Below are 25,629 nucleotides of genomic sequence, written 5' to 3'. Positions count from 1 at the left end.
GGCCTTATCGTGGATTCTCTCCCCGAAGGAGGCTGTTCTCTGGAAGTCCGAGTTCGCTGGTCTCTCAAGGTTTTGTCCCCGTTTGACGTTTCCCCAGTTTCTGCAGCCCAGCTGCCCCCACCCAGGGCTGGCATCCAAGGCCCACGGAGCTGCCCACACGAGACGCCTCAGTCTCAACCCCGGCACAGAGAGGCCCAGGGAGGAGGACAGGACGCAGCCTCGGGGGCTGATACACCCAGAGAGCAATTCCCGGGCTGGGTGGCATGCCGGGGCAAGTGTGTGACCTCGGCGAGGTCACACGGCTTCTGAGCCTCCATTTCTTTTTTTTTTTTTTTTTTTTTTAATTTTTTTTTTTATTTTTATTTATTTATGATAGTCACAGAGAGAGAGAGAGAGAGAGGCAGAGACACAGGCAGAGGGAGAAGCAGGCTCCATGCACCGGGAGCCCGACGTGGGATTCGATCCCGGGTCTCCAGGATCGCGCCCTGGGCCGAAGGCAGGCGCCAAACCGCTGCGCCACCCAGGGATCCCTCCATTTCTTCTTCTGCAAAATGGAGAGACAATAAAACTAACTTCTCCCTTCCCTCCCCCCCCAAAAACTGGCTGAGTGGATTAATTCAGATGACTGGGGCCTCCACACTTCCTCTAGTGCTTTAAAATGTTCGTGACCGTCAGGGGCCACATGTCCAACTCTGCGCGAAGGGCTGTCCCTGGGGGCAGGTAAGGGTTCCTCGTTCCGTCTTCTTCACGCTCTCTTCCCTTACCTCTGCAAACTGATTCAGGCATAATCCGGTTATGCGAACAGCAGGCACCTGGACCTGCCGGCCTAAATATTTATTCCCTGGGAGGTTGTGAGGACAAGGCAGTGCAGCTTCTCCACCGCAGAGCCAGACTGCCTGGGTTCAAACCCTGGTTCCACCCTTTACTGGCCCTATGAGCTTGGCCAAGGCGTGTCCTAATATAGAAGTATAGCATTGGGACGCCTGGGTGGCCCAGTGGTGCAGCGTCTGCCTTCGACTTAGGGCACCCCCCTGGGGTCCTGAGATCGAGTCCTGCATCAGGTTCCCCACAGGGAGCCTGCTTCTCCCTCTGCCTGTGTCTCTGCCTCTCTCTCTGTGTCTCTCATGAATAAATAAATCTTAAAAAAAAAAGAGAGAGAGAGAGAGAGAGCGGGAAAAGTATAGTAATATTAGAGACCTGTAGCTGGAACATGTCAGCATTAAAGTTAGGGCTCGACACTGGCTGTTATTCTGTATGTTGGCAAATTGAACACCAATAAAATCTTAAAAAAAAAAAAAAAAAAAAAAGTTAGGGCTCGAATCCCAGGTCCACCGTTGATGACCTGGGTGACCTTATGCAAGATGCCTAACTCCTCCGTGTCTGGTTTCCTCCCCACCTGTACATGCAGGCAGTGTCAACAGTACCTTCCACCTGCAGGACCACAGGGGCAGTGAGATCTCTAAGGACTCACAGAACACCTGGTACGTCGCAGGCGCTGTCATTTGTTTATTTGAAACAAAGTCATTGCTCCCAGGTGTGGAGGTTGCCTGGGGGAGGGCGGAGAGGATGCACCCACCTGGCTGCTTAAACAAAGGGTGCCTGGCTCAAGCCTCCCGAAGGCCCGGCTCCCCGCCCGTGCTTGGCCACGCCCCCGTGCGGCGTGGCCCCGCCCACGGCCACGCCCTCTGGCCCCGCCCCGCGCCGCCTGGCCACGCCCCCGCGCTAGTCTCGCGCACTTTCAGAGTGCGCGAGCTCGGGCCGGGACCGGGGGCCGACGGTTGGTCGGGCGAGACCATCTGTCACGCTGCGTGGGGGGAGCCGACGGCCTGGGCCTCCGCGTTTTCTCAATTTTCAGCGTTTCTGGCCCCGGTGCTGGCGTTCCTGCGGCCTTTCGGTGCGCGCCGCCCTCCCGGCCTGCGAGCGGGAGCCCCCGGCCTCCGGGGAGGCGGTCGTCGTGGCCCCGCGCGGCCGCCCCCCCTCCGGACGCGGGGCCGGTGGGACAGGACGACGGCGGCGGGGGGAGGCGGCGGCCCTGGCGCCATTTTGTGGGAGCGAAGCGGTCGCGGGGCTGCTCGCGGGTCGGTCGCTGCTCCGGTTTCCGTGTCGGGCCTCCCAGCCGCGGGCTCGCGGGTGAGTCGCGGACGCCTGTCGCGGCGCCCGCCCGGGGAGGGAGCGGCGGGGCCGGGCCTGGGGGGGGGGGGCGGGGCGCCGGGGGGCGCCGGGCCGCGCGGGGGCTGCCGGGAGGAGGGCCCCGGCACGACCTGGAGCGCCGGCCGCGTTCCCCGGAGGCCCTGGAGCCCCGACGCGCGCGGTGAGCCGGGGGCGGGAAACGGTTGCTCGGACACGGGCGTGCGTCACGGGTGTTGATCTTCCCCGTTTCAGAGCCATAAAGAGAAGATGTCCGAGTACATTCGGGTGACGGAGGACGAGAACGACGAGCCCATCGAGATCCCGTCGGAGGATGACGGCACCGTGCTGCTGTCCACCGTCACCGCCCAGTTCCCCGGGGCGTGCGGGCTGCGCTACCGGAACCCGGTGTCCCAGTGCATGCGGGGCGTGCGGCTGGTGGAGGGGATCCTGCACGCCCCCGACGCCGGCTGGGGCAACCTGGTGTACGTGGTCAACTACCCCAAAGGTTCGCAGCCCTGGGCCCTGCGGCGCTGGGGGCACGGGGTCGGGCCCGGACGCGCAAGCGGCCCGGGTTCTTCTTCATTCGTTATTATTTGTTTTTTCCTTCGGAGATCTTACTTATTCATTTATTCATGAGACGCAGAGAGAGAGAGGGGCAGAGACACAGGCGGAGGGAGGAGCAGGCTCCATGCGGGGAGCCCGACGCGGGACTCGATCCCGGGACCCCCCCCCCCCCCCCCGGGGTCACGCCCTGAGCTGAAGGCGGCACGAAACCGCTGAGCGCCCCCCCCCCCACCCCGGGCTGCCTTCAAGTACTTCTTTAAACGCTGCTGTCAGACTGGTTTGGAATGCCGCTAAATTAATTGATGGAAATTGGAAATACAGAACAGTTTCTTATTTTTAAGACTTACTTATGATAAACACACAGAGAAGAGAGAGAGGGAGAAGCAGGCTCCATGCAGGGAGCCCGATGCGGGACTCGATCCCGGGTCTCCAGGATCACACCCTGGGCCTAAAGCAGGCGCTAAACCACTGAGCTGCCCAGGAATCCCCACTTTTTTTTTTTTTTTTTTTTAAATTTTTATTTATTTATGATAGTCACAGAGAGAGAGAGCGAGAGGCAGAGACACAGGCAGAGGGAGAAGCAGGCTCCATGCACCGGGAGCCCGATGTGGGATTCGATCCCGGGTCTCCAGGATCGTGCCCTGGGCCAAAGGCAGGCGCCAAATCACTGCGCCACCCAGGGATCCCTCTTTTTTTTTTTTTTTTTTAGAGATAAAAACTGTGTCTTTGATTATCTGAGCAAGTGTCGCCCGGTAATGCCAAACTTAAGGAGCTACTAAGAATACTTTTGCCACGATCAGTCTGTAGTAGTGAGTAGGTTCTTTTGAAGTGCCCCGACATTTCTGGGTTTTGTCCCTGTAGGCTTCTACCATTCATTCGGTTAATCTGACTTTTCCCTCCTTAAGTGAATATCAGTTGCAATCACCCAGATCCTGAACTAGTGCAATTAAAATTTGGGGATTTGGTCTTATTTTCTCACTGCCTGTTGTCACTGATGTTGTAAACCTAAAAAAAAAAAAAGGAAACGTGAAGGTTGCCAAGGAAGTAAGCACATTTTAGCAGTAACAAGTTGCTTTAGTTGATCTATGTGTTACTTTTATTATAACTTGATGTTGCAACAAAGTGTATTACTTGCTTAGCGTTCAAGACCTTGACTTAGACTTTGAGACTATCTTTCTTTTAACAGCATCAGCTTGGGTTTTTTTAGTATGCTCTTTCTTGAGCCATTGGCTGTAGATTAATACTTATCCAAATTTAAGACGTTTTTTAGATGATGTGTTAGTGTAGGTTCATCAGTTGTAACAAACTGTACTGTCCTGGATGGGGCGGATATGGATAATGGGGGAAGCTATGCACCTGCGGAGGTAAAGGGGCGTGTTGGGAAATCTCTCCTTTCCTTTCCATTTTGCTGTGGACCTAAAACTGCTTTAAAAAATAAAGTCCAGGGATCCCTGGGTGGCGCAGCGGTTTGGCGCCTGCCTTTGGCCCAGGGCGCGATCCTGGAGACCCGGGATCGAATCCCACGTCGGGCTCCCGGTGCATGGAGCCTGCTTCTCCCTCTGCCTGTGTCTCTGCCTCTCTCTCTCTCTCTCTCTCTCTGTGGGACTATCATAAATAAATAAATAAAAATTAAAAAAATAAAAAATAAAGTCCAGGGCAGCCCTGGTGGCTCAGCGGTTTAGGGCCACGTTCAGCCCAGGGCATGATCCTGGAGACCCAGGATTGAGTCCCACGTCAGGCTCACTGCGTGGAGCCTGCTTCTCCCTCTGCCTGTGTCTGTGCGTCTCTCTCTCAGGAATAAATAAATAAAATACTTAAAAAAATAAGTAAGCCCATTTTTAATTAATATACTTTAGAGATTTTATTTGCTTAGTTGAGAGTGCAGGGGAAAGCGCACAAATACGGTGAAGGGGGGCAGAGGGAGAGAGAGCAATGGACTCTGCTGAGCAGGGAACCCGGTACAAGGCTCTGTCCCAGGACCCTCGGATCATGACCTGAGCCAAAGGCAGATGTTTAATCAACTGAGCCACCCAGGCACCCTAAAGTCTATTTTTTTTTTAATGTCTATTTAGTGCTTCCTTTTCCTTTACAAATACAGGTTTTTTAAAATAACCCAAGATTTTTTTAACTACAAAATCAACATGAATTAAAAGGAAGAAAATTGAAATCACTCTTAAATCCACAGCAGGGGATAAAAGTTTGATCATTTTTGGTATGTGACTTTTATAAAGTCAAATGAAGTAGAATCATTTTTGTTGTGATGTACCTTTTGAGAGAGGAGAACAGATCATCATAACCTGGAGATATCACAAAACCCGAAGTGGGAGTCCCTTTCTTTGCACCAGCAAAGCCCCTCAGCCACTTCCTTAGTCCCTCTGTCGGTCTTTGAGAGCTCATCATCTTTTTGCTTATCGTTGTTAGGTGTAGGGGTTAATGTGTTCTTAGACCTGTTACATGAGGAGTTCTGAAAGGTTTCTCATTTTGTTTAGATAACAAAAGAAAAATGGATGAGACAGATGCTTCTTCAGCAGTGAAAGTGAAAAGAGCTGTCCAGAAAACTTCTGATTTAATAGTGTTGGGTCTTCCGTGGAAAACGACTGAACAGGATCTAAAAGAATATTTTAGTACCTTTGGAGAAGTTCTTATGGTTCAGGTAAACTTTGATTTTATATAATAATTTCTTCTGGTGAATGAACATCCAGAACTCTTATAGTTTGGTAACACTGCCCTTCATGCTCAGCAGACAGTAATTTGTTTTTAAAGACTTTATTTATTCATGAGAGCCACACAGAGAGGCAGACACATAGGCAGAGGGAGAAGCAGGCTCCCTGCAGGGAGCTCGATGCGGGGCTCCATCCTGAGACGTCCTGAGTTCAACCAGTGAGCCACCCAGGCTTTCCCAGCAGACAGTATTTTTAATATTTATTACATGCACATAAGGGATCCTGAAAAGAAATATGGGTTGGGGCCCCTAGCAGGCTCAGTGGGTAGAGCACATGACTCTTTTTTTTTTTTTTTTTTTTTTAAGATTTATTTATTTATTCATTCAGAGAAAGCGAGAGAGAGGCAGAGACACAGGCAGAGGGAGAAGCAGGCTCCATGCAGGGAACCCGATGTGGAACTCAATCCGGGGACTCCAGGATCACACCCCGGGCTGCAGGCGGTGCTAAACTGCTGCGCCACCAGAGCTACCCAGCACATGACTCTTGATCTCAGAGTTATAGGAGTTCAAGCCCTGTATTGGTCCTAGAGCCTACCTAAACAAAAAAACAGACAAAATTTGGGTTATATTCTTTCTCTTTACACATATATCCTGTATTTTTGCCTTTATTGTTAATAAAACCGTACTGCATAAGGGCTTAAGGGAAGAAGGTGACATTAGCCTGTTTCTTTTTAACTTAAATTGCTGGGAGATTAAAAAACACTTACTATTAAAGTGGGGTGGGGAGGGTGCCTGGCTGGCTCAGTCCAGGAAGCATGTGACTCTTGATCTCAGGGTCAGGAGTTGGAGCCCCACACTGGGTGTAGGGATTACTAAAATAAATAACTTTAAGGGTGCCTGGATGGCTTAGTCAATTGGAACATTTGCCTTGGGCTTAGGTTGTGATCCTGGGGTCCTGGGATTGAGCCCCAAGTGGGGCTCTGCTCAGCAGGAAGCCTGCTTCTTCCTCCCCCTCTGCTCCTCCCCCCTACTCATGCTTTCTCTTTCAAATAAATAAAATCTTCTGATAAAAAAATAACTTTTTTAAAAATCCACTTATTTTCTGCCTTTCCCACTTAAGATTTGTAGACATTAGATCTAATTTATTTTAGGATTCTAAAACATTGTTAAAATTCTGTAACATGATTATTACATGATCTGGATTTGACGTTTATTACCCTCCTGTTGCTTTTACCTCAAGAATAATTTGGTTTAAGTTTTAATTAAGCAGCTCCATCAAAGTGAAGCCATTGAAATTCTCAAGAAACTGATTTGGTTGTGTGTGTGGTTCTAGTAAATTTCAGTGATTTTTTTTTCCCCCCCTAGGTCAAGAAAGATATTAAAACTGGTCATTCAAAGGGGTTTGGCTTTGTTCGTTTTACGGAGTATGAAACCCAGGTTAAAGTAATGTCACAGCGACATATGATAGATGGACGGTGGTGTGATTGTAAACTTCCTAATTCTAAGGTATTTTTGCTCTTTTCCCCATACTTTGGGAATTTTTGCTGACAAACTCCCTTAGAAGGAAGACACTGTAAAATGTTGCACAAAATGCCCTTGGAAAAGGTGGTGGCAGGATGTAGTCCTGAAGCCTTTTGCCTTGTTAATAAAACCGTATGATTGTGATGCATGCCGAATATCTTATGTTTGAAAGGTTTAGTTTATTCCCCCTTGAAACTAAAAGTTTGTTCATTTTATTGTTATTTCTAGTGAGCAAACAGATTCTTGGGTAGTTACGTGTTAAAATTCAAGGACAGCTAGAATCCGGTAATCTTGTCGGGATGGCCTGACTTGTTCCAGGCAGGCAAGCCTGATTTGGAGAGTGAGCATCTTTACCAGGGCATTTCTGTCATTGACTTTGCTTAATCCAAACACACGGTCTTGAACTTTAAACTTTAAAGCGTTGGGGGCACCTGACGGGCTCAGTCAGTAGAGCGAGTGACTCTTGATCTCGAGATTGTGGGTTCAAACCCCACACTGGGTGTAGAGATTACTTAAAAATAAGGTCTCTTGAAAAGTAAATATTATTCTTCCCTGAAGTCTTAAAGAGAAGTGCTAACGCAGAAAACTAAGAATGTACCTACTTTTTAATGATAGAAAAGGCAGGTAGCTTTTGTTATATCCTCTATCATATAATGCTCTTCATCACTCATAAAATACTTTTCATGTTCTTCTTTTCTTTCGATTTGACCAGCAAAGCCCAGATGAGCCTCTGAGAAGTAGGAAGGTGTTTGTTGGGCGCTGTACGGAGGACATGACCGCCGACGAGCTGCGGCAGTTCTTCTGCCAGTACGGAGAAGTGGTAGACGTCTTCATTCCCAAACCGTTCAGGGCCTTTGCCTTTGTTACATTTGCAGATGATCAGGTATTTTTCTCTTTAATAATTTTGTCCCAGCTATTTAGGTAATTTGTCTTGAATTTCTCCCACCCCGCTAATTGCCATCCTTAGCTGAGCTCTCTGGCCTTGTGAGCTGTGGGATATGTAGGTTTACATAGTTGTGATAGACACTTGAGATATTTCTTCAGTACCTGGCATTTAACTGGGAGTGTTGTTTTACATCTTTTGAAAATAAGGTGAAAAATCCCTGTTGTCTTACTAGAGCTAAAGGCGATTTTATGCATTTAAATTAAGTGAGCGTTTGTTGCTAATTTTTTCTCCAGCTTAGTCAATGGCTTGAAATCTTAAGTGTTATTGCTACTTTTGCTGTGTGAGTCAGTGGTTTAATCTCCTTTATTTACACCCCTTATTTCTTATAGGTTGCCCAGTCTCTTTGTGGAGAGGACTTGATCATTAAAGGAATCAGCGTACATATATCCAATGCTGAACCTAAGCACAATAGCAATAGACAGTTAGAAAGAAGTGGAAGATTTGGTGGTAATCCAGGTGGCTTTGGGAATCAGGGTGGATTTGGTAACAGTAGAGGGGGTGGAGCTGGTTTGGGAAACAATCAAGGTAGTAATATGGGTGGAGGGATGAACTTTGGTGCTTTTAGCATTAATCCAGCTATGATGGCTGCGGCCCAGGCAGCGCTGCAGAGCAGCTGGGGCATGATGGGCATGTTAGCCAGTCAGCAGAACCAGTCAGGCCCATCCGGTAACAACCAAAGCCAAGGCAACATGCAGAGGGAGCCAAATCAGGCCTTTGGTTCTGGAAATAATTCCTATAGCGGTTCTAATTCAGGTGCAGCGATTGGTTGGGGATCCGCATCAAATGCAGGGTCAGGCAGCGGTTTTAATGGAGGCTTTGGCTCAAGCATGGATTCTAAATCCTCTGGCTGGGGGATGTAGACAGTGGGGTTGGTAGAGACTGGTGGGAATTCAAATTTTTCTAAACACATGGTAAGTATATTGTAAAATACATATGTACTAAGAATTTTCAAAATTGGTTTGTTCAGTGTGGAGTATATTCAGCAGTATTTTTGACATTTTTCTTTAGAAAAAGAGGAAAAGCTAAAGGAATTTTATAAGTTTTGTTACATAAAGGGTTGAAATATTGAGTGTTTGAAAGTGAACTGCTGTTTGCCTGATGGGTAAAAACCAACACACTACAATTGATATCAAAAGGTTTCTCCTGTAATCTTTTATCCCTGGACTTGTCAAGTGAATTCTTTGCATGTTCAAATGGAAACCATTGATTAGAACTACATTCTTTTCTCCTTGTTTTAATTTGAACCCCACCATATGGATTTCTCCCTTAGGAAAATCTCCTTTTTGGAGATCATGGTGTCACAGTGTTTGGTTCTTTTGTTTTTGTTTTTGTTTTTTTAACACTTGTCTCCCTTCACATGCAAAAGTACAATATGAAGCCTTCATTTAATCTCTGCAGTTCATCTCATTTCAAATGTTTATGGAAGAAGCACTTCATTGAAAGTAGTGCTGTAAATGTTCTGCCATAGGAATACTTCTGTCTGCACGCTTTCTCATTCAAGAACTCGTCAGCACGCTGCACAGGCCGCGTCTTTGACGGTGGGTGTCCCATTTTTATCCGCTACTCTTTATTTCATGGAGTCGTATCAACGCTATGAACGCAAGGCTGTGATATGGAACCAGAAGGCTGTTTGAACTTTTGAAACCTTGTGTGGGATTGATGGTGGTGCCGAGGCATGAAAGGCGAGTATGAGCGAGAAAAGGCGAGAGCGCGTGCAGAGACTTGGTGGTGCATAATGGATATTTTTTAACTTGGCGAGATGTGTCTCTCAATCCTGTGGCTTTGGTGAGAGAGTGTGCAGAGAGCAATGATAGCAAATAATGTACGAATGTTTTTGCATTCAAAGGACATCCACATCTGTTGGAAGACTTTCAGTGAGTTTTGTTCCTAGGTAACCCACGTTAGTTGAATGTGTTAAGTGAAACGATACTTGTACTTCCCCACCCCTTTGTCAACGGCTGTGAATGCTGTATGGTGTGTGTTCTCCTCTGTTACTGATCTGTAAGTGTGCTCATGTGACCTGAAGCTGGTGGGTTGAGAACATGGACTGAGCTTGTGGTGTGCTTTGCAGGAGTACTTGGAAGCAGAGTTCACCAGTGAGCTCGGGGTGTCGCACAGAAGGGTGGAAGTCCTAATGTCTGTTAGCTCCCCTAAGAATGCTGTCTGAGGCAGTTCTGTGTCCTGTGCTTGGATGCTTTTTATAAGAGTTGTCAATGTTGGAAATTCTTAAATAAAACTGATTTAAATAATATGTGTCTTTGTTTTGCAGCCCTGAATGCAAAGAATTCATAGCAGTTAATTCCCCTTTTTTGACCCTTTTGAGATGGAACTTTCATAAAGTTTCTTGGCAATAGTTTATTTTGCTTCAAATAAACTTATTTGAAAAGTTGTCTCAAGTCAAATGGATTCATCACCTGTCATGCATTGACACCTGATACCCAGACTTAATTGCTATTTGTTCTTGCATTGTCCAAAGCGAAAAGTTTTTTTTTTTTTCTTTTTAAATCTAGTTTTTAATAAGTCTGGGTGACCACACCTAAAATGGTAAGCAGTACCCTCCAGCTTTTTATTAGTGCCTCTGTGCATTTGGGTGATGTTCTATTTACATGGCCTGTATAAACCTCCATTGGGAATCCTGCCTTCTAAAAATATTCTTATTTGGGGGAGTGAGAAAAAAACAATGTTAATTATTTTGAAATGCTTTGTAGCAAAGCATAGCAGTCGAAAAGAAGGGAATACCAGCACCTTTCGAGTTTGGGATTTGAAAAGTGGAATTAATTGCAGTAGGGATAAAGTAGAAGAAACCACAAATTATCTTGTGCCTGAAATCCATTACAAAGCCTGATAGCTTTAAGAACTAGCAGGGTGGGTCGTCTGTCTGGAAGTGTTAAGTGGAGTGGGCTCTGTCCTCCACAGGTGGGGGAATAGAGGAAGGAATGTTGGACAAAATCGTTTACAAACTCAGATTAGACTCTCACGACGCATTGTGAAGAATGTGAAAGCAATAATCTATTGATCCTCTGTTGTACTTTTTATGTAACTACTGTGAGAGTTGAGCTTGTTTTCTGATGGAAGAATGTTAACAGTTTTTGTGTTGGTAGTTTTACCTGATGCCCTTATCTGATTAGAGTATGATAAATAGGTTTGTCATTTTGCAAGTTACGTGTTTTAAACTTTTAGAAATGAAGTCGTCCTTTAGACTTGTGATCGCCACGTTGTTTCGTTATTCAGTTTCTTCTGTAAAAGGATCTTGCGTTGTTTTAATTTTTTTCTGCATCTAAGTTGCATGATTTCCAAACCCTGTACCATCTGAATTTTGCATTTTAGCACTTGCACTATTACTCAGCAGCAGTAACATGGTAACACTTAAAATGGTATTCGGGGACCTCCAAAGACTAAACTGACAAGCCTCCAAGGAGCCCAGGGGTAAGTTCACTTGTCAATGGCATGGTTTTAATCCCTTATTTACACTTGTTGTAAATCTAGTTACCAGTCTTAGAAGGCTTTCAATGTGGAGCAGCCTTCTGTTAACATGTTTGTGGTACCAGTAGCTGTGGGTATTTAATTCTACCCTAAAAACTTAAAAAAAAAAAAAGAAAAGAAAAGAAAAAGAAGTCTAAAAGTAAACTATTTGGCAAAGATTTGTTTTTAAAAGTCTATTTGGTCATCTCAATGCATTCATTCTCAAGATTTTTTTGAACCCGTTGAATAAAAAATTTGTTGCCACCACAGTTTAGTGTCTGGAGTCTTACTGGAAAAAAAAAAAAAAAAACAATTTCTTTTTTATATGTGACAAAGGTGATGGAAAGTTACCTTTAACGTGCACAACAGAAATTGGGCCAAAACTCACGATGAATTTTTACATGAGTGGTAATTATTTGGCTAGAATGAAACCCTTTGTTGAAGGTCACCTATTAAAACTTGTCCAGGGAACATCCACTGAAAGTGACATGAGATCTTAAAGGTTAAACCAGAACCTAAATTGTGTCCTTAGGAAAAAGGATGATGTATGTGATAATTAGAGTCCTTTGTTGTTGAGTACTAGGTGAGTAGCTCTTCGCTGTGTGAGTTCTCTACTCAGCTGTTGTATGATTTGTGCTGTTGTTGTTAAGCGTGCCCAAGTATTTCCATGTTTATTGTAAGAGGGGAGAAAAACCCACTAGATCTACCTATAATAATATCACCATTTAATTCTGATGTGTTTCTTCTTAAGGAAATGCCACATTTGATTCCGCTGTCTTCTGTATGTGAACATTATTTAGGTTATTTCCAAGCACCACGAACATCCTCCCAGCTAAATTAAATTATTAACATTGGAATTACTAGGTCAGAGACCATGCATGCTGTCAAGGCTTTTCAGATCTATTGCCAGATTGTCCTTTAGAAGATGTTCTTTAACAATGCGAAATAGTGCTGTTCCATGTTCTCTTCGTCTGCCAATTTGAGGAGTGAAAAATTGTATCTCACCAATTTGTGATACTGGTTTTTAAACCTGGGAGTCGATCAATACCTAAGCTTAAAGTATAGATGTTTCCAATTTAAAAAAAAAAAAAAAATCACCATCCAAGGTTATTCCTGCGCCAATACTGCTATAATACACAAAGCCATGTTAGAGATCAGTGAGAAGCAGCCCCAAATGGTGGAGAAGTAGAGAACACAAACAGGTGGTTTATAGAAATGTAGATATCCGGTACAAAAGACTGGACTTTGTAAGTAAGTAAATGCAGATTTAACCAGTGAGTTTCTGTTGGATTGGGGAAGGTGATGCCACTTAATCGTTTGTATCCCCTTGGATCAAAGAGTGGGGGTGGGGTGGGAAAACTGGCAGGTGAGGAGCACCTGTGATGACCGTCTGGCCCGTAGGGTGGTCGGGGGTGTTCACGTCTCTCCGGTCACAGTGCTGCCAAGATCGTTTACAGGGATGTTTTAACTAAAGAATTGGTTGATTAAATCAATTGATTATGCAGACATACAAATTAAAAATTATTAATTATGTTCTCGATCCAGGGAATATAGTTAATGACTTTGGTATACACCCCATACTGATTGGCTTCCCCGCAATTAGTGGAACCCCAGGACACTATTCCTCCCACAAACCATCTCTGTGTCTCATTGTCTAGAAACACTAATGCCCCCCCACTGTCCCCTCTGCAGCTGTCCTTGCCCCCACCTTCTAAGCCAGCGCAAAGCATGTTCTCCGTGACCCTCCCCCCCGGGTAGGACAGCTTTTCATACGCAGCGGTACATTTCTGATGGTCGACAATTGGTATGTCAACAAACATTAGGTGTCTGGCAAGAAAACCCCTCTGGGTCAATCCCCATCCAGATGCGGTTCCAATGTCCTCTGACCTCATGAAGGATTCCGCTTCCTTTCTTGGCAGACAGATAGGCAGGACGTTGCTATTGATTACAACTCTGTTCTTCAACTTAATCAGTGCTATGTCGTTGTCAAAGCCAGCATCAGGAGTGTAGCCTTCGTGTATAAAGATGGCCTCGGCCCGGGCCTGGGTGTACTGAGCCGACAGTCTCTTCAGGGCACCCATCCTGATGTCCAAGGAGGAGGCAGCTGCCTTCTGTGTATACACCGCGTGGGCCGCGGTTAGGATCCAGTTGTCCCGCAGGAGGGCGCCCGCTGCCGTAGTCCGGCCCAGCAACAGGACTTGCCAGGGAAAGTCCCCCAGCTTGGCCTTCTGCCCTCCGTATATACGACCTTCTGTGGTGCGAGTGGATACTCCACAGACTGGGGAAAGAAGCAGATACACAGCCTTTGTAGCAACCCAGGGGCGTTACCTCCCCGCGATTAGTGCCACGTTGGATTTGGGTCTGACGTCACCCGGAGGTTGCAGGGGGTTATTAGGGCGTCCACCTAGACAGGCAAGTGAGGAGGCTCTAAGACCGTTCAAAGACCCGATAAAACCTCTTGGTATTAGCGCCTCATAAAATGAGGTGAGTGGAAATTAACTTTTAGAAACTAATTTGTTTTGCTAAAATAATTTGGTCTACACGATTGGGAAAATTACTTAATAGGGCAAACAGGAATTGTCTGAGCTGATGTACTGGGTGATGTGATTAGAGAGTAAAAGGAAGTGACCTTTTTCATTGCTTCTGTTTTCCTACTTGTAAAATTAAGTATTTACCTTGTAGTTCTGGGAAAGAGGAACTAAAGTCGCTATCCCAGGATTTGAAAATTCCTTGCACCTTTGAACATCTAAATGTTTTAAAAATCAGAATGTTGCACTTGTAGCCAGGAACGTCCAGGTCCAGGAATTCCTATTTTTGGTCTAGTTGATTCTTCCAGACTAAATTTTACTGTGTATCTGCTCATTAACGTAACAACTGTGTTTCTCCTTGTGGCAGAGAACTTGGATAGGACCCGCGGATGTTGTGTCAGCTACGATGTAGGGTCTTTCTTTGAACTGAGCCAGATAACACAGGAGTAATGACTACGTTACTACCTTTCTGATTTTTTTAATCACTGAACTCAACTATATCTCCAGAGCCAATTCTAGTAAAAAAAAAAAAAAAAAAAATTTAAGTACTATTAAAAGGCAAATTGCATTAATGTTTAAAGACTAGATGTCATTGAAAACAATTGCTTAGGGAAATAATGAAGTTATTAGCTTTGGGTTTTAATAGCAGTTTTACAGAGAAGAAAAGCAGCTCCGCAGCAGAACTCGTGTTTATAAATGTATAAATGGTTCAAGATAATTTTTAAAATCATTTAATTTTTTATGCTTGCCTAGTTGTAAGGTCAGAAATAATCAAATGAATGACGCAGTCAGCACCTAGCAACCTCTCCGCCCAGAAGGGGGATAATGAGAACGTATTATTTGGAAATAACAACTTGGTCTAAGAGCCAAGTGCTGAAGTTCATTTCTGCCTACCGCAGCGAAAGCCCAGAAAGCTCCGCTATCGTCTCCCACCCGCTTCTACTTTCCATCAATTACGAATCTCGTACAAACGTGTCCATTACCGGGCTCACAGACTGGGGGCGATTTTTCTCCTTTGGAGCTCGTCCAGAATCCATCAGCCTCACACACATATTTACCTGCAAATCATTGGAAAAGCAGAAATGTTTAACTGCATGCGTAAGGTGGTTGTCATTTGCTTGAATACCCCCTTGAAAAATGTTGATTCTTGAGCATCAGTGGGAAATAGAGGTGTCTGAATAACCATTTTACATGATTTCATAAATAGGAGGTCTCTGCATTAACCATGTTTGCTTGCAAAGTGGAAACCTTTTAGACGTGTAACTTGAATATGTATCAAGATCTCAAGTGCTTAATGATAAGGTTTTGACTTGTTAAATTAAACCATTTGGAATATATTGTGTGTTTGTAGTAGTCATTTACTAGATAAGATCTGTTTTCAGATTCCTGCAAATTGACATTAAAGTCACTTCAGCTGTGATACTTCACTTAGCGGGTGGGAGAAGTGCCTTTTAATCTTTTGTGTGGCCTTGGCCGAAAATGCTCCCGTTTATCTTCAGATCGTGCGGGCCTGGGCCCGCGAGCGACCGCCGCCCACCAGGTGTGCTCACCGTCGCCCGCGGTCATGGCGTAGAAGCTCCCGTCACAGTGGTAGCGGATCCCCGCTCCGTACGTGGTCACCCCGGGGCCTGTGAGGAACTCCACGCGGCCGGCGGGCAGGTCGTCGGGAGGGCCGCAGTCTACGGCTGGCACGGGAGGGCCGGTGAGCGGCGCGGCCCCCGCCGTCGGGCGTCTCCCCAAAGCGGGGAGTCGTTGCCCTGGCACGACTTTAAGGCCTGCCCCACCCCCCCACCCCCACCCCGTCGGGAAGCGCCTGGCTGCAGATAGGCGGGGCCCCGGGGGTGCCCTTCAGAGCGGGAGGGGCTTGAGCCACTCAGGGCTCCGTGTCGCCCTGGTCGGAGCCTCGAGGTGGCCGCTGAGCAGCCCTGCAGGGCCCTGGAAAGCGGTCCCGGCCTCAGTTGGGGCGGCCTGGGCGCGGCAGCACCAGCGAGGGCTTGGCCGCTGCTCGGGCTCCCCCCGGAGATACTTAGGACACCTCGCGCCGCGTGGGAATGGGCGCTCGTGGGACGGAGCCACTGTGGGCACTGCCGGCGGGAGCATGGCAGCGGCCCAGACGCCCCGGCCGTCCCCGCGCACCGCTCTACAGACCCATGTGTTTCTCGGGGCGTTTTTAAGGGTCACGCTTAGTTTTCCGCAACTTCGGGGCTGTGCGGCTGGTCCGGTAGGTGAGCTGCTGCAGCCGCCCCGCTCCGGAGGCCGAGCCGGGGCGCGGACCTGGCCCTCGGCTCCCAGCTCTGCCGCCTTCGCACTAAGAACCGACTGTCTCCTGGTGAGTGTGAATTCACGATAGGAAGATACTCAGCTTCCCTAGCAGTGTGTAGAAGCCTTTGCACGAAGTGTGCGCAAACCAATAGTGAAATGGGTTCGTGTACACAGCCTCGGAATGGAGGGATGGGCCCCGAGTCCTCAGTGGTAGTTTGGGGATTTGGGCAAGAGGCTCTCACCATGTTTTTGTGAATTTGTTCCAACTTACATGTATTTTCTAAGAAAAAAAGATTGAAAAGATGTGATTCTTACAGAATGGGAATGTCCGCGCTCACCCCAGCTTGGTGAGCCCCGTCCCTGCAGCTGGTGCCTGTACGTGTTTACACGCGTGTGCGAGGCGTGTGTGAGGAGGGACGCGGTAACGGTGGCATTCTGGGCATTAGGGGGTCTGGCGTTCGGTTTCCCATCCTCAACGAATGTTTTACACTTGGAAAAATGTTTTTTAAAGGTCACACTTTTCCAAAGGCAACACTCTGCCTGGTTACGTGGTCCCATCCGAACCCGTAAGAGCACGAGAGGCCCGGAGCTGGGATTCGAGCCCTGGCGGCCCGTGGGAGAGAAGGCGGCGGCAGCGGGGGGAAGCGGGACGCGGGGGCGGCCGAGGCCTTACCGCTGCAGCGCGGCGGCGGCTGGTCCCAGGACCCGTCCCTCTGGCACACGGCGGTGAAGGATTCCAGGGCCGAGGAACCCTGGACAAGCGTTCAGAGGACATTACTTCCCTGGTTTCCACCACGACGCCCCCCTGTGCCCGGCGGCAGCTCCCTGGGCACCCGGCGCACCCCCGCTGCCCGGTGTCTGTGCTCGCTTGTCCCACGCCCCGAGGGTCTGTCCCCTGTGGCTAGAGCCGCCCTTTCAAGGTGCCGCTGGCCCCATGGGAACCGGATGTCGGCCTCTGCAGCGATTTAGGACCGTCCCCCGCTTTCCACCGAATCCAAGGACAATCAGGCCTCACGAGACCCTGCTGCATTTGCCACCATTTCTTCACAGAAGGTGCCGACGGTGGTGGCCGAGGTTTGGGGAAGGCCAACGCCCTCCAACAGGGAGCAGAAGTGCCAGGGTTTCTCTAGGCCCTGGCCGTTACCTGGAGGACAGTCACTAAAAATACGTTGGTGGCCTTCACAGGTGCGCCGTGTTTATTGCTGGCATCGCTCACGGGCACGGGCACGGGGACGCTTTGCTCTAAAGGCCGTGAAACATCGCCTTGGCGGAGGGGCCTTTCTGCCTCACAGGACAGGACAGCGGGCTGCGGGGCTTTCCCAGATCAGACACCGACGAGGTTTGCGGTCCCAGGGGCTACGGGAAGGAGCCTGCGCGAGACACTCTGCAAGGCCGGGAAAGTGCCTTTTTCTTTTTTTTTTTTTTTGTGGCTTGGCCCCTCCGCGGGCGGGCTGAGCGGCCGCTATCCAGCGCTTCCGTGTTATTACTTTTTGCCGCTGGGACTCGGTGACAATTTTGAAGAACATAAAGAGGACGCGTTAATCTCTCACCTGCGCCCCTAAAGCAACATGCTAAGCATTTTTCAAAATTGTCCTCCCCCTGCCGGAACAGAGGTCACTATTTATAACTTCACAGCCTGCAGTTGCCCGCGGCCCGCAGCAGGTGCACCCCGGCCTCGCCTCCCACGAGCTGCCGCGCGGCGTCCACAGGGAAGCGTCCGTGGTGATCAGCAGCTTCCACTTGGGCCTTTGGAAAGCTTTCGGATCAGGGCCCGAGCCCGGGAATGAAGGCCCTCGGCCGCCCGCGCTGCTCGGCGCCGGCCCAGAAGCCGCCACTTACCCGGAGCAGCTCGTACCCGGGGTCGCAGGACACGGCCACGCGGTCCTCCAGCACGTACTCGGCTTGCACGGGGGCGATGCGGCCGTTAGGCGGCGCCACGGGACTGGGGCAGGGCCGAGCTGCGGGGGACGCGGGCTCAGGGCCACCGGCACCGGCACCGTGTCCCCCGGAGGGGAGCGCCCGGCCCCCCAGCGCCCTGGGCCTCGGTGGCCGCCCCCCCCGTAAGCTGGGGAGCCGAGACCAGCCCCTCCCGGGGTCGAGCCGACGGCCGAGGCCGCGCAGCAGAGCTGCTGTCTCGAGCGCCGGGCGGGAGCGGCCGCGGGCGGCCCCCACACAGCCCTTGGGCCGGGTCCACACGGCCGCCCGCAGAGGCCCGCGCTCCCCCTGACCCTGCGGCCTCCAGCCTTCTCCCTCCAGCAGCTGGTCCCCTGCAGGCACAGCCCCGGGCCGCCCGCGCCTCCCTCCTGCACCCCCCTGCCCCCACCGGCCTCAGGCCCGTCCTGGCCCTTCCCCCCGGCGAACCTGATGCCCCTGCGAGGGGCGCCGAAACCACACCTGAGCCGTGGAAGTCCTACTGCTCTGACCACGGGGAAAGCGAAAGACTTGCCAGAATGACCAGGAGACAGTGTTCTCCCTGCTGGACTCCCTCCTCCCGGCCAGTCCCGCCCCTTCCCACATTTCCAACAGGGGTGGCCCCACGGTTAATCTTTTTAAATCCAATTTTCTCACTTAAAAAAACTACTCCAATCCCTATAATCCAATTATCACTTCCCTGTGCCACACCCCGCACCCAGGGCTTTCCCCGCGGTAGCCCGTGCAAAACAGGTGTCCGCCTTTTGAAGGAGACATTTCCTCACTTAGAATAGTTGGGACATTAGGGCTCAGAGAAGTTATGTGAGAGGTTCGGTATCACACAGCTGGGACACAGGTGTGTGGCCGGACACCCAAACCTGAGCTCTGACCTTCCTGGGTGGATGGCTGGTTAGAGAGAAAGATGGAGGGAGGGAGGGAGGGATGGAAGGATGGATGGATGGAGGGATGGATGGATACAAGAAGGGAGGGAGCCAAAGAAAAAGAAAAAAGGAGAGGTGCTCTTTCCCTTAAGAGAAGGTGATCTTGCCCAGAACAATCCTTTCTTTTTAAAAAAATATTTTAGGGCAGCCCAGGTGGCTCAGCGGTTTATCGCTGCCTTCAGCCCAGGGCATGATTCTGGAGTCCTGGGATCGAGTCCCACGTCGGGCTCCCTCTGCCTGTGTCTCTCTCTCTGTCTCTGTCTCTCATGAATGAATAAATGAGAGACACAGAGAGAGAGAGGCAGAGAGAGAGACACAGGCAGAGGGAGAAGCAGGCTCCCTGTGGGGAGCCCGAATGCAGAACTTGATTCCGGGACCCCAGGATCATGCCCTGAGCTGAAGGCAGACATTCAGCAGCTGAGCCCCCCAGGAGTCCCCAGTCCTTTTTTTTTTTTTTTGCTTATAATTCCCTGCCCCACCTCCCTTCCTATGAAAACCCTCCATTGTGTACAACTCCCTTTGGAGCTCCTGGATGTACTCCCTTTGGAGTACATGGGATGCTGCCCAATTCACAGATTTTTGTTTTTTTTTTAAGATTTTATTTGTTCATGAGAGACACAGAGAGAGGGAGAGAGGCAGAGACACAGGCAGAAGGAGAAGCAGGCTCCATGCAGGGAGCCCGATGGGGGACTCGATCCCGGGTCCCCGGGGTCACGCCCTGGGCCGAAGGCAGGCGCTAAACTGCTGAGCCGCCCAGGGATCCCCACAGATCATTTAATAAAGCCCATCGGATCTTCAGATTTACTCAGTGGAATTTTGTTTCTTGTTTTTGATGAATGGACGTGAAGGGCAGCGGAACACACACTCCAAAATCCGCCTCTTCAGGGGCGCCCGGGGGCGTCGGTCAGCTAAGCATCTGCCTTCAGCTCGGGTCAGGATCTGGGGGGCCTGGGATCGAGCCCTGCATCTGGCTCCACACCTGGGGGGCCGTGGGGGGCCGTGGGGGGCGCCTGCTTCTCCCTCTCCCTCTGCCTGTCGACCCCCTCCCCCCCCCCGCCTGGGCTTGCTCTCTCTATCAAATAAACAAAAATCTTTTAAAAAATAAACAGAAAGTGCCTCTTTGGCGCAAGGGTTATTTTGAGCTGATATTTTCAGAAATAGCAGATGCAGGAGAAGCTCTGAACACAGAGAAGTTCTCCTCTTGTAAAGGGACTTTCTATTCACAAAGGAAACGTCCGTGTCGCGAGATCGGCTCCGTCCCTGTAGCAGGGGGACCACTAGGCACAGCCACGACCCCCCGCGGGCGGCCGGGCGACCTTCCCTCCGTTCACCGCCCCCCCAGCCCTCCCCCAGGCCCTCCTCTCTGTTGTCTTTAGCTGAAGCCGGTCCTGACGCCCGAGTCCTGGGTCCCCGTGTCCCTGGGGGATCTCCCCCGTCTGCACGACACACGCACCTTAACAAACTGGTTCCCCGTTTACACCTGCCGTAACTTTCCTTTTTCCCGCAACTGTGTCCTCTGCAAACCCCACACACGAGTCCGCAGGCCTCACTCTCCCTTTGGGCCTTTAGCTCCCCGTGAGGCCCCCCGGGCCCTGCCACCCGGAGCGTCGTCGCTCTCCCGGCCTCCCGGTGACCCGCCCTCTCCGTGTACCTTTGAGACCGGCCCAGGACCCCAAGAGGCGGGAGAAGCCCTCCGTGCCCCGCGCCCCCGGCCCTCACCCGAGCTGCTGTAGCGGATCCTCCAGCCCGCGTGCTCCCCCGACTGATCGGTCACAAAGCTGATGGCCACGGCGCTGCTCTGGGTCTCAATCCTCCGGGGCAACGTCGTCCCGCAAAACGGCCCATATTCCTCTTTGTCTGTTCGGACCTGAAAGCGCAAAGGGCCGTGTCACCCGAGGACCCTCCAGGGCCGGATGAGGCCCGAGGTCCCGGAGGCCGACCTGGAGGGAGTCGTAGGGGCACAGGGCGTCGGGGTGCGACTCCACGTCGAAGGGCGCCACGAAGTCCAGGACGATGCTGAAGCCCTCCTCCAGGCGGATGCTGTAGGTGCAGCTGGAGAGTTTGGGGTACGGCTGCGGGTATTCAGGGCTGCTGAGCACCCCCGACCGGCCGGTGAAGACCTGACCTGCGCACAGGGCTGAGGGGACGGGCCGCCATGAGCGGGTTGGCTCGCGGCACCACATCACACCGGACCCCCCACCCCAGGGCCAAGGAACCATCTAGAGTGTCTGGGGCTTCCTGGCTTTGGCTGAAACGGGCGGCACTCCGAGGCACGCGCTCCGGGCCCGCTCACACCCCCGGGGGCTCTGGGGGTGAAGAAGTGAGCGACGTCGACTCCCCAAGGGGGCAGGACAGAGGGGCGCCCTCATCCCCCCCCCAGCAACTCCCAAATTCACCCTCCGCGGGGCTCCCCGCGCACCCGCACCCAGCTCGGGCCGGTCCACCTTTCCGGGGTGCCCGTGGGGAGCAGAGGGGCCCCCCTGGGTCCTTCCCCTCCCACCCTGCGCCCGGCCCGGGCCCTGGGGGTTCGTCGAGGGAATTTCAAGTTCATGCGGAGCAAAGCACATCCGACGCCCCTTCCCGGGCCACGGCTCGCACCACTGCCCGCCCCGCCCCAGGCTGCCGGCGTTTGAACTGAGCGGGGAAGCTTCCAGAAGGGAGGCGTGGCTGTCCTCCCCCTGGCTGCTGGGACGTGGGGACCCAGGCCGCGCCCCCGTGGCTGCCCCCGGGCTCTGTGCCGTGGGCCGGGCTCCAGAGTCCTCCCCTGCGTAGGAGCCCGTCCGAGGGTGCTCCCGGCTCCGGCCCCGGGACCGGGGAGCACTCGGGCCTCCCTGCGAGCTCGGCCCGTCTCCATAATGGACTGGGGGTGCTGGGCAAGCCTTTCTGGCAAATCGGCCTGTGGCCCCACGGAGGGGTCCCACCAACTAAGCCTCACGCCACGTGACGGGGGGAGGGGAGGGGCCAGGGCGCACCCCACTGCCCTCGCCCCACCGCGGCACCCGAGACACGAAGCAGCTGCTGGAGGCCGAGGCAGGTTTATTGTTAGGTCCGTGGAGGGGGCGGGGGGGGGGGCTGCAGGCGGCATCGATCTCGGCCCGACCCAGGCGGGAGCCGGCGTGAGGCTAGGGGCTCTGCTCTGGAAGAGAGAACAGAGACAGGGAGAGACACTGGGGGAGACGCGGAGGGGGCAGGCGGGGCTGCTCCGAGGCTGGGGGCCGCCGCCTCCCCAGGGCCCCCGGGCTGCCCATCGGGGCACCTGGCACCTGGCAGGAGCTTGCAGGGAACGGGGGGGGGGGACGGGGGGGGGCGGGCGGGAGGGGCCGAGGGGGGCCCTTGGAGCACGGCCTGCGCCCCGGGGGTTTGTGCGGGAAGCTTGAGCCCAGCGCGTTCCCCAGTCCTCCACCTGGGAGCGCGAGGGGGCAGGGGGAGTACAGGGCCCAGAGCCGGACACAGGTACGGGGCAGCACGGGGACTCCACGAGCGCGCTGAGGGGCAAGGAGGGGGAGCCCAGGAGGGAAGGGGGGCGGGGGACTAGGGGCTGTGGAGATGGGCGGGCAGGAGGGGACAGAGGGGCGGGAGTGGTCCCTCCAGGCGCCCGGGCAGAGCGGTGGCCTTGAGGAGCTGCCTGGGGCCAAGGTGGGGGCTGGGCACCTTCCCAGCCGGGCTCCCCGAGCAGGTGCAGCTCACCTGAGCAGGTGCGCTTGTTCCTGTGGAGAACGTAGCCCTGGCGGCAGGAGCAGTAGAAGCCACCCAGGTGGTTGTGGCAGTGGTGGTCGCAGGGCGGGGCCTCTCCCGGGGACACCTGGCACTCGTCGATGTCTGGGCGGGGACAGGTCAGCCAGGCGGTCAGAGGCGGCGGGTGAGGCCGCCCTGGGGCCCGGGGGCAGGTGTCCGCTCGTGCCCGAAGGTGGCTGCCGTGCGGCCAAGCCTTTTACGGGCCCAGGTCGGCACATGGCCCCGAGGACACCCCCCGGGCGGTGGATGCAGGAGCCCAAGTGTCCCGCTCGTGGTCACCGCGCCAGTGGGCGGCAGGAGCCGCGGTCAGACGGCCGAGCGGGGCTGTGACCCGGTGCCAGCGGGTCCCGCGCGGCCTCCCGAGGTCTCACCCCTCCCGCCCCCTCCCCCGCCTCACCCTCTGCCGCATAGAAGGCCTCAAAGCCCGTGAAGGGCTGCTCGTTGGAGTAGTCGGAGCGGAAGGTGACGTCCAGGCTGGAGCCCGGCGAGCGGAAGGTGTCGTTGCCCGGGGCCCGCTCGGTGTCCGTGCTCTCCTGGCCGCACAGCGTGGCCAGCACCTCGGTCCCTGAGCTCAGCTGCGGGGGGTCGCGGGGGGCGGTGCTGGTGGTCTCCCCCTGACCTCCCCCCCCCGCCCCCCCGCTCCCAGGCCCCCGTCCCCGCCCACAGGGTCGCGGTCACCCGGCGGCACCTTGACAAAGTCGTACTCGCACAGGTAGGAGAGCTCCAGGTGGAAGTGGGTGAAGTAGAGGCGCAGGCGGTAGCCGGGGGGCGCCGTCAGGGCCCAGCGCCGCTCCTGGTGGTTGGCGTAGGCCCCGGGGAAGCCGGGGGACGCCAGGCGGCCGAACAGGGGCTGCGACCACGCAGGGCCCGGGGCGGCGGCCGCCCAGCCGCACAGCAAGCCCAGGAAGAGCAGCAGCCTGCGGGCGGGGCGCGTGAGGGCCGCGGGGGGCGCGGGGAGCCCCCACCCGCGGGGGACCCCGGGCCGCTCACCTCATGGTCCCGCGGCGCTCGGTGCCTCACCTTTGCCCTGTTTGCCCAGCGCCGGGCTGCCTGGGATTCCAGGAACTGGCCCCGTGACCCCGCAGGCCCGTGTCAGGCGTGGGGACAGGGGGCGCTGGGAGGCGGGGGCTGGACCCGGGCCACGAGCCCCCGGTGGGCCTCCCGAGGCCGCGGGGTGGGGGCCACGGTCAAGGCGGGCCGAGCTTCTGGGTGCAGGTGGGCACAGGCGCCTCTGCTCCCCCTCCTGCGTCGACTTCCCCCCCGGGACACGGACGGGGACACGGGGTGGGAGGCGGCGTCACCACTCGGAAACTGGGAAACGATGGACACGGAGGGGGGGGGGGACCGGCCTCGGGAAGCGACTCCAGGTCGGCAGGGGAATCGGGAACTGGCTCGGGAATCGCCAAGGCCCCAAGTCCTCCCCGGAGCGCCGGAAGCTGCCGCCCCCCGGTCCCGCCCCGACCCCCGCGGGAGCCCGGGCAGCTGGGACGAGGCCCCACCAAGGCGCAGGGACGCGTGATGAGCACAGGGCCGAGCGCGAAGGAACGAATGTCGAGGCCCAGCCTCCCCCCGATTCCAGTCCGAGAAGCCGGCAGCCCCTGTCCCTGGGCCGGCGTCCCCTGGCCTGGACCCCCCTGACCCTGGACCCCCCCTGGCCTGAAACCCCTGGCTCGGACCCTCAGCCTGGACCAGGGGGAAGGACGCCCCCTGGGAACCTTCTGGCAGCGAAGGGCTGGGCGGCCCCCGCGGTGAGGGCAGCGCCGGGCTCCCCCGCACGAGCAGAGCGTGAAGGGAGACCTCGGGGTGAGCGAGCCCGGAGCGGGGAGGAGGAAGCACCCCAAACCGAAGTGAGGCAAACATTACTATCTTCAGAGGGAAAAGGGAAACAAAAAGAGCAAACTATTTAAAAACAGCCTTCAGGGCGGTCCGGGGGGGCTCAGGGGCTTGGCGTCGCCTTCGGCCCAGGGCGTGATCCTGGGGTCCTGGGATCGAGTCCCGCGTCGGGCTCCCTGCGTGGAGCCTGCTTCTCCCTCTGCCTGTCTCTGCCTCTCTCTCTCTCTGTGTCTATCATAAATAAATAAATCTTTTTAAAAAAATCATGACAGAGAAACACACATTATGTATATTAATACTTCCTGTTAGTGAATATTCCATTAAGTGGGATAAAAATTAACTGTAAACTATAATGGGGTGAATACTAGGATCTCGTAACAAAAAAATTGATTAGCATTATGTGCAGATCCTCATGACGTGTATTGAGTCAAAAGATCTTTTTTTTTTTTAAGATTTTTATTTATTCATGAGAGACACAGAGAGAGAGAGAGAGAGAGAGGCAGAGACACAGGCAGAGGGAGAAGCAGGCTCCATGCAGGGAGCCCGACGCGGGACTCGATCCCAGGACTCCAGGATCACACCCCGAGTGGAAGGCAGATGTTCAACCGCTGAGCCCCCCACACGTCCCTGAGTCCAAAGATCTTAAAAAGAGTTTTTGAGATTTGGTAAAAAGTTCAGGGCTGAGCTGGTGATGAGTTTATTAAAAATGACGCAAATGTGAAGCTGCGCCTCCGGGGGAACAAGAAGCGGAGCAGGACGTGGGGTGTCTGGGTCCCCGGCCAGAGCCGAGGTGGGGTAGCCGCAGGCAGGGTGGGCTCAAGGATGGAGAGGACCGACCCCAGCCCCCTGCAGAGGGTCACCAGACTGGGGGGAAGAGGAGACCAACGTGGGGGAGGCCAGAGGCGTCAGCGGGCCGAGGGGCGCGGGCACCTTCCTTCCGACGACCCCCCCACTGCCGGGGCCCTGGAAGCGCGGGGCTCAGGAGCGCTCGGATCGGAGCTCGGGCTCCACGTGGGGCGCAGACCTTAGGGCAACAAACCCCGAGAAGCTGTAGGTGGGGCCGGTCTCGGCCTCGGGGTCCGGGATCCCTGGGACCTCGGGCCAGGGCCCTGCCTCGCTTCAGCCCGTGTCTAC

The 25,629-nt window shown here is 53.5% G+C and overlaps 2 protein-coding genes across 6 annotated transcripts; one reads left to right on the top strand and one right to left on the bottom strand.

The window, feature by feature from the left end:
• The first annotated feature begins 2,016 nt into the window (after window positions 1-2,016).
• Window positions 2,017-14,412, top strand: TARDBP (TAR DNA binding protein). Of its 4 annotated transcripts, none has more exons than XR_005356200.1 (8): window positions 2,017-2,130; window positions 2,383-2,635; window positions 5,184-5,347; window positions 6,722-6,862; window positions 7,590-7,760; window positions 8,153-8,279; window positions 9,222-9,361; window positions 10,093-14,412. XR_005356200.1 is itself a non-coding variant. In XM_038532040.1 (7 exons), exons 2-7 carry the CDS (start codon window positions 2,398-2,400, stop codon window positions 9,275-9,277), a joined length of 897 nt encoding a protein of 298 aa, XP_038387968.1. In that variant the 5' UTR covers window positions 2,017-2,130; window positions 2,383-2,397; the 3' UTR covers window positions 9,278-10,072. The 4 variants fall into 4 exon arrangements, 2 of the variants coding, with proteins under 2 accessions (XP_038387968.1, XP_038387967.1); XR_005356201.1 differs by having other exon boundaries at window positions 11,151-14,353; XM_038532040.1 differs by lacking the exon at window positions 10,093-14,412 and having other exon boundaries at window positions 9,222-10,072.
• Window positions 11,465-23,728, bottom strand: MASP2 (mannan binding lectin serine peptidase 2). 2 transcript variants are annotated; one of them, XM_038532037.1, is made up of 11 exons: window positions 23,653-23,728; window positions 23,351-23,579; window positions 23,060-23,237; window positions 22,615-22,746; window positions 20,868-21,064; window positions 20,647-20,794; window positions 17,915-18,033; window positions 16,749-16,827; window positions 15,364-15,498; window positions 14,797-14,871; window positions 11,465-13,563 (listed from the first exon to the last, which is right to left on the bottom strand). In XM_038532037.1, the coding sequence occupies exons 1-11, from the start codon at window positions 23,655-23,657 to the stop codon at window positions 12,800-12,802; spliced, it is 2,061 nt and encodes a 686-aa protein (XP_038387965.1). In that variant the 5' UTR covers window positions 23,658-23,728; the 3' UTR covers window positions 11,465-12,799. The 2 variants fall into 2 exon arrangements, with proteins under 2 accessions (XP_038387965.1, XP_038387966.1); XM_038532038.1 differs by lacking the exons at window positions 11,465-13,563; window positions 14,797-14,871; window positions 15,364-15,498; ... (2 more) ...; window positions 20,647-20,794; window positions 20,868-21,064 and adding an exon at window positions 21,947-22,063 and having other exon boundaries at window positions 23,653-23,723.
• Between the last annotated feature and the right edge of the window lie 1,901 nt (window positions 23,729-25,629).

The sequence above is a fragment of the Canis lupus genome, chromosome 2 (genome assembly GCF_011100685.1).
Source record: "Canis lupus familiaris isolate Mischka breed German Shepherd chromosome 2, alternate assembly UU_Cfam_GSD_1.0, whole genome shotgun sequence".
Lineage (NCBI taxonomy): Eukaryota > Metazoa > Chordata > Mammalia > Carnivora > Canidae > Canis > Canis lupus.
Note: the sequence above shows the minus strand (reverse complement) of the source record. Positions and strands in the feature narration are given on the sequence as shown.

What these genes read in the sequence shown, in the direction of transcription:
- TARDBP (XM_038532039.1), top strand. Translation starts at nt 2,398, where the DNA reads ATGTCCGAGTACATTCGGGTGACGGAGGACGAGAACGACGAGCCCATC. An exon ending in GTAAACTTCCTAATTCTAAG is followed by an intron (nt 6,863 to 7,589) that starts GTATTTTTGCTC and finishes CGATTTGACCAG; the next exon opens with CAAAGCCCAGATGAGCCTCT. An exon ending in TTACATTTGCAGATGATCAG is followed by an intron (nt 7,761 to 8,152) that starts GTATTTTTCTCT and finishes TATTTCTTATAG; the next exon opens with GTTGCCCAGTCTCTTTGTGG.
- MASP2 (XM_038532037.1), bottom strand. An exon ending in GCGAGTACGACTTTGTCAAG is followed by an intron (nt 23,238 to 23,350) that starts GTGCCGCCGGGT and finishes GACCCCCCGCAG; the next exon opens with CTGAGCTCAGGGACCGAGGT. An exon ending in GATCCGCTACAGCAGCTCGG is followed by an intron (nt 18,034 to 20,646) that starts GTGAGGGCCGGG and finishes CGTCCCCCGCAG; the next exon opens with CTCGGCCCTGCCCCAGTCCC.